At 36.2% G+C, this 14932-nt stretch overlaps 2 protein-coding genes across 4 annotated transcripts; both read right to left on the reverse strand.

The window, feature by feature from the left end:
• Positions 1-789: 789 nt before the first annotated feature.
• On the reverse strand, positions 790-4665 carry LOC110691921. 3 transcript variants are annotated; one of them, XM_021868903.1, is made up of 5 exons: positions 4481-4665; positions 2948-3147; positions 2123-2568; positions 1930-2010; positions 790-1454 (listed from the first exon to the last, which is right to left on the reverse strand). In XM_021868903.1, the coding sequence occupies exons 1-4, from the start codon at positions 4578-4580 to the stop codon at positions 1971-1973; spliced, it is 786 nt and encodes a 261-aa protein (XP_021724595.1). In that variant the 5' UTR covers positions 4581-4665; the 3' UTR covers positions 790-1454; positions 1930-1970. The 3 variants fall into 3 exon arrangements, with proteins under 3 accessions (XP_021724595.1, XP_021724597.1, XP_021724596.1); XM_021868905.1 differs by having other exon boundaries at positions 2948-3128; positions 4481-4613; XM_021868904.1 differs by having other exon boundaries at positions 2948-3175; positions 4481-4613.
• Positions 4666-6861: 2196 nt separating this feature from the next.
• LOC110691920 (peroxisome biogenesis protein 7-like) lies at positions 6862-12715 on the reverse strand. Its single transcript, XM_021868902.1, has 2 exons — positions 11530-12715; positions 6862-7100 (listed from the first exon to the last, which is right to left on the reverse strand). The coding sequence occupies exon 1, from the start codon at positions 12521-12523 to the stop codon at positions 11564-11566; it is 960 nt and encodes a 319-aa protein (XP_021724594.1). The 5' UTR covers positions 12524-12715; the 3' UTR covers positions 6862-7100; positions 11530-11563.
• Between the last annotated feature and the right edge of the window lie 2217 nt (positions 12716-14932).

Here is a 14932-nt window from a genome sequence, read left to right on the forward strand (position 1 = left end):
ATTATTTTAAATCCAAAATCAACACTAATCCAAGTACCATCAAAAGTGAGGATTAAATCAAAATTTTGGTTTTTGTTGTAATGGAATACGTCACCATCCATGGCTCATTGTTAGTCAAATCAGATTTGTTCATATACTTATATAAATATAAAGAACACAAGTGCATATAAATAAAGATATTACATTTTAATAGAAAAACTTTTTTTAAAAAAAAAAGAAAGAGCCATGATAATTTAAATACTTTCTAGCTAGAACATATTGTTAATGGTGGTGATAGGGTGGGTTAGGTTGCGATAGAGGAGTGAGGAGGGAGATTAAGGAATAGGTGATGGTAAAAGTGATAAATTGGTAAAGGTGTTAGTTTGATTGGTAAAATCATTTAACCCATACTTCCATGTAAAAAAAAAAAAAAAAAAAAAACATAATTAGATTATAACTAGAATATATATATATATATATATATATATATATATATATATATATATAAAGTCTAAAAACATTTTTTAACACATTAACCAATAACACAAGACGATTTAAATGATTTACACTTTGCCATTTCTCATAATAAACAACATTATTTCTAAAAAATATATTATGAAAAAAATTATGGTCAAAATTAGTACAAAACATATGATTAAAATGAATTATAATTTATAAAAAGCGCAGAACCCGAACTACTTCAACCAAAAAATTAGCCTTTGCCATGACTAACATAAGCTTTTTTTATTTTTTCCAGTGACAGAATATGAAACCAGCACTAAAGCATTCAAATCACTAGCATACAAGTTATAAAAAACTACAACATGAATATCCTCTGATTTGACTCAATATGCATTCTTTGAAAACAATAATGTCACCTGGGTTGCTCTCAGAACAATCAACGACAACAGAAACCGTGCAAGTACAAAGATTTGAACTAAGGATGCTAACAGAAATCTGAACTAATACAAAGAGTGAAGTAAATTAATGCTTAGAAATTTTTAGTCCAGCAAATTGTAGGAAGATCCAGACGAAGACGATGAAACAAAGTGGCTAAGTGTAGATACATAGTTCTGCCCTACAACCATGCTATGTTCAATAGATATGTTCACAGTATGAATTAGTACTATAATTGCAGTATGTTCACAGCTTCATATATTGAAGCAAAACCTGTGAACACGACACTTATCTCTGAGTCAAGTTGGTCACTGCAACTTTGAACTGCTAAACAGCCACTAGGGTGCATGAAGTGGCCTGCTCTTTCTACACTACTTAGTGCAAGACTGATGTTTTCTTCTTTGATATTCATTTCTGGACTTCGACTTTTGATTCGAACCCTATCATGACTTGCACTACCGCTACATGTCTGGCTCCTGGTCCTTGAGTTGCTGTAGAGCCATGGATATGATCTCCCTCAAGTTACCCATAAACAAACACTCTCAATAACAGTCTTTCCATTATTTGTGAAAAGCGGCCTGATAAAAGAATATTGAAATGATGAGAAAAGCTGATGACACAGATACTTCAGTGCACTACAAACTAAATAAATAAGCAGAAGATGGGCATAAGAATTAAGAAATGGGCACAGCATGATACAGCTTCAGATACTTCAGTGCATTACCTAGTCTAAAGAATAATGAACATTCGTGATCCGAGAGAGAGAGAGAGAGAGAGAGAGGGGGGGGGGGGACATAGGGATGGTAGAAGCCACCACCATGGTAATGTTAGAATGCTCACAAATCAACTTTATTCCACCTTACAGCCCTCTGTTTAAATCCTTAAACAAAAATGTATCTCGTTTATGGTAGATAAATTGGCTCCATAAGGTATATGCAAGTGAATGGTTAGTACTCTCTAGTTCAAAAAAGGGTCTTACTGATTTGAGGATATACCTAAAAGTAGCTAATGTTTTTTTTAATGCTATTTCTTAGAAGGGTGAGTTCCACTAACCTCTTGTGAGGGACATCTCCTCTGGAAACCTAGACAAGCATCTACCTAGTCGCCGTGATTTCCTTGACATAATTGCGTATCCTGCAAAGACGACAATATAACAGATTTCAGATAGACCTATGAAGTATGAACAATGAAGCCTCGAAAGAGAAAAGGGAACTATGAGATGAATTCAATAAGAATAAAAAGATACCTCCCTCTAGCACTACGAATGTTTTCAAGAATTTTCAACTGTTGCACTTTGGTGTTATTGGGTATCTCCTCATTAACTAGTACCAAGGCCAAGTCACTTTCAATATTGTTTAATTGTTGGTCAAGATCCTCCAAAAAATCAATATAAGATGATGGACCTCCGAAGCTACTAAGCATGTTTGCTTCATTTTCACTGCTGAAGCTTCCAGGAACTTCTTCTGCTTGACTATAAGACGAAATATCTCCTTCCCTTTCAATATCGAGACTTAGTTCTTGGTCTTCACTAAATTCAGATCGGTTGAAGGTGGTGTGGCTTTCATTATCTAAAATCGTCCCGTTATCTTGTGTAGGAGAAACAATCCGTACAAGATCTCCAGCATCATCCCCATTAATATCAAGATCCGATGCTACATTTCTGACTAATTGCGCTTCTTTGATAGATATTGCCTAGAAAGCGATAAAACTGTCATTGGTATGGGAACACAGAGGGCTACATTTTTAAAACAAGAAACCAGAAAGAGCCATTAGGATCACGTGAGATAGCCCTAAACAGCTACTAAAGGAGAAAATCCTAAGCAGTCATAAAATGAAGGAAAGCCATAAACAGTTGCGACCAATAGGACAACTTTACTTTCCTCTGCATTTCAACAGTTGGCATGCCATAAATGCAGATGATATGAATTTTTCAGAACGCAAAAGCACAGACATAGAGGCTTTATATCAAACTAACTCTAGTGGATCCAAGAGAATTTTACATGACAAATGACTAGTTAACCAACTTTAACCAAATCATCGTAGACTGCATGTGTCTTGTTCTATTGCGTACCTCATTAAGTTTTGCTGCAAGCTCGTCAAGCAATTCTACGCGACCTTTTGACTTTTCTAAAGCTGACATAATTTTCTTCTTCTGGAAAAGAAGCTCCCTAGCATCATCATCTTTTCCCTTGCGTACACTTACAGCTGCTTGCCGGCATAAGTTTTCAGCTGCTTCTGACAGCCGTAGGAGCCTGAATCTTGCATTATTAGCTGGACAAACTCTAACAGATCCTTGTCACTGTATGTCATGTTTTGTTATTAACTAAATGCACTCCTAGATTCATAAATATATATGCTGAAACTTTTATATATATATATAAAAAAATAAAAAAATCAAACAGTTTTTTATTCTCATTTCATAGAAGCTTTCACCATTTTTGAACAGGTATATCTAAAACATAAATGTGGTTGTCATCGTTTCATTAAGATTTAACCAAAGCCAACATAAAAATGATCACGTTTGATGAGCTCATTATACAGTAATAATCCCTTAAATTTGCAATACTTTATGGCAACATGGTCACTATCCCATCAAAAGCATGTAGCATCTCCACCGTATTAACTTTTTCCCCCTTATGGTCTTCCAGTTTGATTCCGCTTTTGAAATTTAAAATCCAAAAATTGAAATTAAGATGACATGAATGGATCCAAAACAATCCTTATTAATAGAGTATCTTAAAGTCTTCCTAAAAATCAGTTTATTAGCCCACTTGAACTATCAAAGCTAATGATTTGAAAAAAAAAAAAAAAAAAAACCAAGAAAGACAAAGGAAAATTGAATCCAGCAGAATTTCTAGCACTTATTAGTTTCTACTCCGTTAAAAGTCATCAAAAGGATCTTGTCATCTCTTGTGCCCGAACATATCATCACTAAAGATTGTCTAAAGAATTTGCAGCGGCGAAGAACAAAAGCTTCCTCACTTAACACCTCTGAATGTACTAGACCCACATAATGGGGCTTACGATATTATATCCATTTCATCACTAGATTTCTATACAATTTCGTTCCTAGTTGCATCTCATTGAAATCAATTTCCAGCAAGTTCTCAAGTCAAATTAATTACCAGTACAAAGCTACAAATATGCCCAAAATCTTTACCCACTGACAAAATCCATCACAAAATTGTTAGCACACTCGTTTCTCGGGTATGTGCTTGCAATTCCCAGCAAGTTCTCAAGTCAAATTAACTACAAAGCTACAAATATGCTTCTATGCTAAAACACCCACAAAGAGCTCTCACAAGCACACACATACATTAAAAGCCTAATAAGTATAACCCATCATCAGCATATCCCACAAAAATAGAAACAGAAAAAAATAATTAAGTATGACAATCATCAATTATAGGATGAAAACCACAAATTTAAGGGTTTAAAGCTTCAGGGGAAAAAAAAAATCATATCTCATAAATTGCGTTGCTAACATAGAAATCCAACGAACAATTAAAAAACATGAATCAACAGATGATGAAAATTCTTCCAACAACGAAATTGAAGAAGGTAAAAAATCTAACAATGTGAAATTAAGGGAGAAAGGTGCGACCTTTTCTTCGAGTAATGTGAGCTTCGGAGTGAAGCTGATCGAGTTGAGAGCGTAAGTGGTCAGTGTTGACATTTGAAGCTGAGCACATTGCTATCATCATCGCTTCTCTCTCTAATCTCCTCCCCTCCTTTTTTTTTAAACAACGGATTAATAAATTGGGACGGAGGGAGTATATCGTTATGTCTACTAATGCTGAACTTTGTACTGTTTATTTATTTATTTATTTATTATATTCATGCTTACTGTTAATTAAAATTAAATAACCCTTTTTCTTTCAAAAAGAAAAAAAAAATTAAATAACCCTTTTAAAAGTAGATCAATGTCAGTTTGCTAACGTCTTTGCTAATACTCTCGTGTTTCGTAATAATCGCAACACTTTTCTTTTACATCTATTTTATAATACTCGAACTGTCTCTTTATTAAAGACCTATTTGAATTTTTTCACGAAAATTAAGAAAGTTGGTGGAATTACATAATTAGAGAGAGATAGAGAAAGAAAAAAAAAAGTGGTTGAGAATAATTGAATAGAGGGAGAGAGAAAGTATTGGAAATTGATGTAAAAAGTTATTATTAGTACAAAAAGTGATGACAACTCATCAAAAAGTGGAGAATATTTTTAAATAGTACTCGTACAACCTTAAAATAGAAATAAGTTTTTAATTTTGATTTACCAAAAGAGCATTTCTCAGGCTCTAGGAATTGAACTTTTGTCTTAGAGGCCTCTAGGGGAGGTTAAATTAGTAATTCTGTATTTTTTTAAGACAGAAGTTGTAGTGGTGGACCCCCTTCTTTTGAAATTGTCGGCTGAGCAAATTAAAGAATAAAATAAACAAAAAAAGGAAAAGGCAATTCGAAATTAAAAGGGACGAAAGAGAAAACAAAAAGGGCATTGAAATTAAAAGAAGAGAGAGAAAACAAAACCCTTTCAGAACAAAACCCTTTCAGTTCAAAGAAGAGAGAAGATAAAGCGAAGGGCGAATATAGAAGCTAAAGCGAACGACAATCTGAACTGGAGGGAAATCTTAGTACTTTTCTGGAAATCTTCCCCCTACGAGTAAGTTATTTCTATATGTTATTTTGAAGTTAGGGTTTTTATGCGATTTGGGTAATTAGGGAAAATTAGACTAATTTTGTCTTATTTACTTGTGTGAATATGCGTAATTGTATGGAAAATGATTACTAATTGATTCAATATAGTTTAAATGCTCTTCCAACTGACCTTAAAGGAGTTCCAGTTGATGCTACTTGTGGGTTTGTCCTCAGTCTAATAAAACGGTGTCTCATATTTTCCAGCACAGTGAGTTTATTCGTTATGTCTGGGCCTCCCATCCTTTGGATGCCTTTCGAGCTTTATCTATGGAGCGGAATTTTGAGACTTAGTTAAATGATACTATTAGCCGGTTTGCGGCCTCTAAGGATTAGAACAGGTCTGGATGGTGTTTTAGGCCTTCTGTGGGCTGTTTGGTTAGCAAGGAATAAACTTCGTTTCCGCTCGGAGGTTTATCCTCCAGCTGGGATTATTGCTATGGCTACTAATTGGGCTACTCAAAGCTCAGCAGCTCAAAACTTGTCCTGCTTTGTCAACCCTCGTGTCCTCCTGAGTTTTGCCTTACTAATTGGCTAACACATATGTTGAGTAAGTCTTTGGACATATATGAAATTTGCCTTACTTTTGATGGGGCTTGGAATGCTGGGGATCAACGTGCAGGCATGGGCTAGTATCTTTCCCCTGGTTTATCTTCCCCGTTTGTTGGGGGAGGGGCTCAGGCGGGTTTCACTACTTCGGGTCTTCAGTCTGAATTGATGGCTTGCTTACTAGGTTTGTGTCATGTGCGGGATAGGGGCTTCTCCAATGTTCGGATCTTCACTGATTGTTGTTCGGTTCCGACGCTGATTTGGGGTCAGACTTCAAACACTATTTCAGTTATTTGGATTATGCGGGAGATACGACAGATTATTTCCGCCTTCTATTACTTATGCTCATCTTTTGGCTGGTTTGGCGCGTCGTCATCAACTCCTTTGTTTACGCTTTTATTTTATTTTTTTGTAATACTTTTTGTCAAAAAAAAAAGAAAAAAAAAAGGCTCTTTTCATGAGGTATCAGAACAAAATAGGAGCAATGACATGCTGAGAGAGGGCATTGGCATTGCCTTTTCTTAACAGGTACACAGCCTTCAAAAAATAAAATAAAATGTATTGCTATGCACAATTGCTCATTGCTCCCCCATCTCATACTAATCTATACATCAAGGAGATGCATGAAGAATTGACGATCAAGGAAATTTAAAGATTAATAGGAGAGTGGGTGACTGGGTGCAGGGAACTAGAAGAAATAACACGTCCTGTACTCCTGTATCTGAAAAAGTTCCGACAGTTTATCCTTCGACGAGAACAATTTGATCTGGTAACATTCATTCAGTTAAAAATCTGCTCAAAGAAGAATCATACAAAATCTGATGGCATTGAGCCAAACATGGGCTGGAGCTGGCTCTAACAACGGATGGGCACTCGCCAAATTGAAGTTTCCCCAATGGAAGACAACTCCAGCAAACAGCTGTTCAACAATGGAGCAGCAACTACTACGAAAACACAACCTTTCCCGAGGAACAAGTTTCAAGACCTGTCATTTGGCAAAAAAGAGAGCTGCGGTTCAAATGAGGTACCTGTTCAGGTTGACTATTCACCAAATTCAAAGACAGAAGATAAGAGTGGCTGTCACCGCACTGACCCTTTGTTTCCACAAATTCAAGTAGTCTATCAATCATGCTAATCAAAGGTAAACACCTTAGTTGCATGAGTAGCTGACTAGCTAATAAGATGAACTTCAAAAGTCATGTACACCCACCTGAATTGAACAAGTGCAATATCCAGAAACTTTTTCCTTAATATGAAATTATCTGGTAATGAAAAAAACGGTACCTCCTAAACCACTTAGCAAGACCAAGCTAATTATAATTGATACAAAGTACGGAGTACTAGTTATACTACTCCCTCCATCCCATTCTTATTTTCAAGTTATTAGACTTCCCCAAACATATTAGAAAACTAGTGAAGACTGGTGAGTAACAATACAGGAGATGCCTCACAAAAGAAAACCAAAATAGAAACAAAAAATGAAGATAAGGGATTACAGCCTAGGTCAAGAACTCAAAACCAAGCAAATATAATTAATATTATACCAGGAGTTTGGAAAAAAATATAAAAAACAAACAAACAAAAACTGAATACTCAAGAATCAGCAGACAAGTTTATGGACTCAGTATGTATTTGCAAGGATGTATGATAAGCTGAAAGCTAAACTGCCCAAGGGGGTTTTCATGTAAGTCAGGAAAGAAACTATTTCACTAATCATCATTTAAGTCCATTAAGCTACCCAATCTCTTCATAGGTTAAGAAACATACTTGTAGGATCCAACTTCTTAATATACAAATAAATGATTGAAAACACCAAGTATGATAAACATAAAAGATAGAAACTAGGAGAAGAAAGACAATTGAGACCTCAAATTGGTTAACACTGAGCATCTTTTAAGCTCCATACCTATAATTCCATTAGTTCCTGTCCTCTTTCCTGACAATTAACAATAAGCCTTTAAGCTATCTTCCTTTACCTGACAATCTCTCCGATGTCATACACTCATACATGTTACTCTTACAACTAACTGAAAAACCTTAACTAACCTTAAGTCCTAGATATAACAATGTATCCTAATGGCCCTTTTACAACACCCCTCCCTCGTTTCAGTAAGAATTGAAAGCCTTTTTGGAGTGCCTTTATTATGTGCTGATGAATGCATTTAAAAGCAACTTCAAACTTTCATTTTCTAAACTTTTGACTGAGAATGGGTGTTATCAAACTTCTTCATAAACCTATCTTACACCTGATACAAGATACAAATGGCCAGATACTGGAACCAAACTTCAAAAATTGAATTTCATCCTTTTGTAATCAATGCAATAGTGTGGACCAAATCTATGTGAACTGGAAGCCAGACACCTAGACCAAGGTTTAAGACCCTATTACCCTGTGACAGTGGTGCTACAATGGGTCCCTAAAAACCAGTCAACATTTGTTACAGCTTACAAGCATTCAACAACCTCCAGCAGCTACTGCTACTCCTAAAGTAAGTTATTATATTTTAGCTTTCGTTTTTTTTTTTCAGGTAGGTTTACTATAACTGCCATCTCTATATTCAATTGAGCTAACAACAGCTACCTTCTTCCACTTTCCAAAGCCACATAATTCCATCTCTTCAACTCAAATACGGAAGAATAAACATACAATTTACTTCAACTGCCCAAACAAGCTTTACTTCTTCTGTTTAAAAAGGACAGAGATATCGGGGATGTGAGATGAAACAATCCTCCTCCATCCCTCCCCTGAATCTTTGCTATACATAATTTACCATTATTGATCCCATGCACGGTTCTTTACATTTCATTGGTAAATTAATGGATTTCCCCTAAGAGAAGGAGCTAGAGTTCACTTATGGGGAATATTCTATCAACCCTTGAGTCCTCAACTAGGGATATTCCTGAATCCTAATAATGTACACTGTGTGCACAATCTTAAATTATAAAGAAATATGGCGGGGATGTAGAATGTCCAAACTAGTTACTAAGGTAAAGCACGTCAAACATATACCTCAGCAACCCTGCATAAAAGTAAAGTTTCCCAACATTACATCAACGATTAGAAAACTAGTGGGGACTGGGGAGTAATAAAAAAGGAGAAGTCTCACAAAACAAAACTAGGAAAACAAACAAATAAAACGACGATCAGGGCTTACAGCCTCAGGTCAAAACCAAGCAAATATAATCAATATAATTCCAGGATTTTGAGGGAAAAAACAGTAACCAAGAACCAGCAGACAAATTCATCGACCCAGTATGTATTTGCAAGGATGTATGATAAGTTCAAAGCTGAACTTCCCAAGGAGTCTTTCATGTAAGTCAGGAAAGGAACTATTTCACCAACCACGATTTAAGTCAATTAAGCTAGCCAAATTCTATATAGGGTAAGAAACATACTACTGCGTAGTAGGTTCTAACTAATAAATATATAAAGGAAATTTTGTCTAAAACCACCCATTAAATCCACTTTTTGTCTAAAACCACCCACAATAAAATGCTGCCCAGGACCACCCAAATTAAAAATTTTGTTGTCAAACGCCACCTGACTCATCTTTCCGGCATTAACTCAAAACTCCGGCGTTCACTTGACCCACGTGACTTGCACGTGATGTTTAATGACCCTCCCTCCCTGTTCTTTCTTTTTTTTCCTTCGATTTGTTTTGGGTTCCCTCTCTTCTCTCTTCTCTCTCCTCTCTTCTCCCCTGTTCTCTCTTCAATCTCCATTGTTACTTCTTAAGTTCTGAAATTCTTATCACCCATTGTTGAATAGTAGCAACATCCTTCGAATTATCCCTAATTCGTATCCCACCTCGATAAAACCTATCACCCACACAAAATCAACCCCACCTACCCATTCCCATGCCACAGCCTAACCCGGAAATCAGCCCCACCCAGAAATAGAGGTGGCTTCAATGGAGAACTTAAAGCTTGAGGTACGCTCCAATGGAAAATCAATTACCCAATTATTGTACCCCTTGTTTTTTTCTCCCGGAATCGAACCACAACCCAAACCCTAGATCTACAAACAATCAGCAACGAACTACCCATGGCAGCCATGACCAACGACCAGCTGACCACTACCAGGTAGCTTCCTATTGAAATGGGGATGGTGGTGATGATGGCAGATTACGAATTCACTTGTTGCTTGTTTAAAGAATTGGGTTCCTTTAATTTGGGGCAAAAAGGAAACAAAGAACATGAAATTGATTAACAAATTAAAGACAAACAAGGGTGAGAGGAGTAGAAGATGAAGAAAGGTTAGGAGCCATGGAATGATGAAGATGAGAGGATGGGTATTAGAATATGGAGAGAGAAGAGAGGAAATATGAAAAGGAAAAAAAATAAAATAAATAAATAAAAAAAAAAGAAGAAGAAGAAGAAGAAGGGGAAGTCACGTGCAAGGCACGTACTAGGGTCAATGCCGGAAAATTTAGTCAAGGTCTTTTCGGTAATAGGTGGCATTTGACAACAAAAAATTTAATTTGGGTGGTCTTGGGCAACAATTTTTATTGTGGATGGTTTTGGACAAAAAAAAAGTGGATTTAATGGGTGGTTTTAGACAAAATTTCCATATATAAATGAATGAAAATACCAAGTACAATACCATCAAGCATAGAAACTTAGAGAAGAAAGAGGATTGAGACCTCAAATTGGCTTTGAAGTAGAAGGCACTGAACAACTTTAAAACTCCATATTCTCAATTCCATTAAGCTCCTTGCCTCCTTCCGACAATTAACAATAAACCTTCAAGATATCTTCCTTTACCTGACAAGCACTTCGATGTCATACATGTAACTTGCAATATGGACAGAAGTACCAGGTTGTCCAGGTATGTGAGATGAAACGGTCCTCCTCCGAATCTTTGCTATATACAATTTACTATTATTGATCCAGCTCTAAGTAAGTTGCAATATAATGAATTTCACTTAAGAGAGAGGGTGCAAGTCTACTTATGGGGAATATTCTATAAACCCTTGAATTCTTAGATAGAGATAATCTCAAAAAAAATAAAGTGATAAAGCCAAATCCCTGAATCCTAATAATGTACAGCATGTGCACATTCTTATGATAAAGAATATGGCAAGGATGAAGAGTGTCCAAACTAGTTCCTACTTCCTCAGGTTCAGCAAGTCAAACTTGTAACTCAGCGATTCAGCACAGCAGTAAAGACTACCAACATCATATAAACAATTACTAACATTTTCGGAACAATCACAATTTACGTTTCTATTTGCATCCATATACACAGCATTAAATATAAACTAAGGACATTGGACAACCCAAGAAGGGGTGATGCATAATCAACTCATTCCGATTACATTCAAAAAAAAAAAGTTGTGTTACATGATCTTATTAAATACTAAATATATCAACATTTAGACATAAATAACTCAACACAAGCAAGTACAACATACCTCCTCTCTCAAAACCCCCATTAAAAAAACAATGCTAAGTGGCTCTAGGATCAGTTCCATGTTGCCAAACATAAACCATCTCATCCCAACCAGTACTAGCCAACAACCCTTCAACAAGAACACTCATATCTATCCCAACCGCGAATTCAGTATGCTGATCATACTTCCCAATCAAAGCATCCTCCACCATAAAATCCCACATACAAACAGTCATATCATATGAACAACTCATAACCATATTCCGGCGATGCGGCGAACACTTAACCTTCCTTACAGCATACCCATGACCAGCAAGAACAGCAATGGGAGTCCTATAACTCCTCACATCCCAAACCCGAACCGTCTTATCAACGGACCCAGTAGCCAGCAAACACTCATCATACTTATTCCAATCACAAGACAAAATCTCATGTTCATGACCAGGTATGATCATAGTAGAGCCCGGCTCACGAACATCCCAAACCCGAACCGTGCAATCCCCGGAAGCCGAAGCGAAAACATCGGCATGCCGGGGATTCCAAGCAACGGAGTAAACACAATACGCATGTTCTTTAAAGGTGCGCACACTGGTGGGGCGATCGACGGTCCAAAGCTTGATTGTATCATCCCATGAACCAGAAACGAAGGAATCACGGCGAGTTGGGTTCCAATCGACGGAATGAACTTCACGGGTGTGTTCAGCGAGAGAGCGAGAAGGGTTTTGTTGAGGGGGTAAAGAGAGGTCGTAGAGCTTGAGGGAGCCGTCGGCAACGGCGGCGACGAGGAGGTTGTCGTGGGATTCAGACCAGGCGACGTCGTAGATTCCGTCGGCGGTGTCGAAGAAGGTGAGTTCGGAGATGGGGGTGGGAGATGGGATGGGGGAGAGGTCGAGGATGTGGAGGCGGCCATTGCCGAGGATGCCGAAGTTTTGGGAGGTTGCGACGGCTAAGCGGTGTTCGTAGAAGGGGCTGAATTTGACGGAGTAGCCATTGAAGGGGGTTTTGAACACCGGCATGATCGGAAGTTGGTGGTGGAGGTGGTTGGCTCTTGTGGATGTGTGGGGTTAGTCTACTAAAATGGTTGGTTTTGGGGATTAGGATGGTCGTTAATCAACAATTGATGAATAAGGATATACGGAGTTTGGTTTAAACCGTACCAAACCGCAAACTAAGGGTTCGTTTGGCATCGCTGTGGTTTTCTGTTTTTTTTTTTTTTTCAAAAATCATATGATATATGAAATATAATGAATAAAAAAATTAGTCAAATTTATTAAGATCATGATAATTTTGAAAACTGACAACAGAAAAGTGGAAACACCTTTTTCTTGTTTCCTTTTTTTGGTTTTTTTGTTTTCAAATGCTGAAAATTAAAAACAAAAAATGATGTCAAACAAGCCCTAAATTGTATCTTAGCGGTTTGATTTGGTTTACGATTTAAAGTTACGGTATATCTTGAGAAATTAAAGAGCAAATAAAAATAGTGATCAAGTTTTAGTTTTGTTAAATTTTGTTATTTCACAACATTATTATATAGGTGTAGATAAATGCCTCTTGGCATTGTTAAGAAGCTAATAATACAATTGTATCAAGTACAAGGAAAATGTGGTTTGGATGGATTAATTTTAAGATATATTCGCAGCCACAGGCCACAACCGTGCAGTTCTTGGCAGATCGATAATAATTTGTTGCAAGCTAATTAAATTTTGAAATTCAATTCTATATATGAACTATTGTTAAGTTTCGTGCGACGCACGATTTCTGATGTTATTTTTATTTTTAATGTTAATTCAAAAATAATTTACCAAAAAAAAAATAATTTTAAGATACACTACTCAAATATATCAAATTATTAAATTTGAGTGTATGTATTTGGAAAAATAAAGAGCAAGCCTCATTTTATAACCTTGATATCAAATGACATTTTCGTAAATAAGTTGCATTGAAAATTGTGTTTTTTGATTAAAAAATATATTTTTACTGTTTGTGCGCCACTATGACAAGTTGGACAGATTTTTGGAGTTAACACCATTAACTCACCGTTTGCTACTATTCATCTTCTTCTTCCTCTCACCTTCTTCTTCTTCTTCATGTTCATCTTCTTCCTCTTGTTCATATTTTTTCTTCTCACCCACCTTAATCTTCTTTTCCAATCTCTACTCACTTTCACCTCCTCTTCCAAGTCCGTTTGACACCAAGCCGGTGAAATTAAACGAAAACCCTATTAACAAAAGGAGAAATTAATGACATGGTTAACCCTAAAGGGTAGCTGAGTTTTCCTTCCTCCATTAAATACATCTTCATACCACCATTTCCGACAAGTTGAAGGAGGAGAGAGAAAACAACAGGTAACCAAAAGTTAAATGTAATTTACATATACACCTTTGATATACAATTTTTGTTTATCAAGGTTATAAACTTGTTTTCTAAAAAATAAATATAATTGTCAAAATGGAAAGAAAATATTTTGAGTTACAAACAAATTTAATGGAGATGTAGCATAAAAAAAGAAAAAAATTTAGAAAATAAAATAAAATGGAGGAAAAATTTTCAACCTAGAGAAGACATGTGTCACTCTAGGTTTCACTTTTAGTATAAAATTATTATTGATGATTATTAATTTAGTTGTTGATAATAATAATGTAAATGACCATTTTAATTCTGATCTTTTACAAGTTTAGTGATATCAAGTGGAATACTTTTATTCTACTAGGCCCTGGTGCACCTAACACAACTCACCTCCAAGTAAAAGTGGCCACAGACTTTTTACTCTTTTGGTTTAGATTTAAAGAATATTGTTGGGGTTTGTAACGTGCTTTTTTTTTTTTTTTTTTAATTTTACAACAGCAGAAAATCAAAATAGAAAAAAGAAACACCAGAAACCTAAACACATCAAAGATAATACAGAGAAACTAGTAAAAGTAATTCGACATTGGTTTGTTATGTGATGAGGACGACGGACTTCATCCCTGTCAACTTTGACGATTATGCAGTGTTGAAACGTCCTTCTAATTTGACGAATCTCCTTTAATGTTGCCAATGTTATATTCATTATTCAATTTCTCAATAACAAGTTAGAAAAATATGCCTATAAGAATGTGATTGGTGTAAGAAGGGCTTCTTGGAGGATCAATTCTTCAATTGAACAAAAAGGAGGAGGAAAGCAAGCGAAAAGTGGATCATGTTACTACTACCTTCAAGGAGTACAAATAGAGTTGTTAAAAGCTGATCCGACCCGAAATACCGACCCTAAATTGATTATTAACTAACCTGTTTGAACCCGGAAAAATGGTGACCCGAACCAGATATGACCTGAACTGAAACTAACCCTAGACCCAAGTTAACTAGATTATTTGAGACTCGAACCCGAACATGAACCGACCTGGAGATGACCCGACCTGAATATAACCCGTAAATTATTGACCTGA

The sequence above is a fragment of the Chenopodium quinoa genome, unplaced genomic scaffold (assembly GCF_001683475.1).
Source record: "Chenopodium quinoa cultivar QQ74 unplaced genomic scaffold, ASM168347v1, whole genome shotgun sequence".
NCBI classification, from domain to species: domain Eukaryota; kingdom Viridiplantae; phylum Streptophyta; class Magnoliopsida; order Caryophyllales; family Amaranthaceae; genus Chenopodium; species Chenopodium quinoa.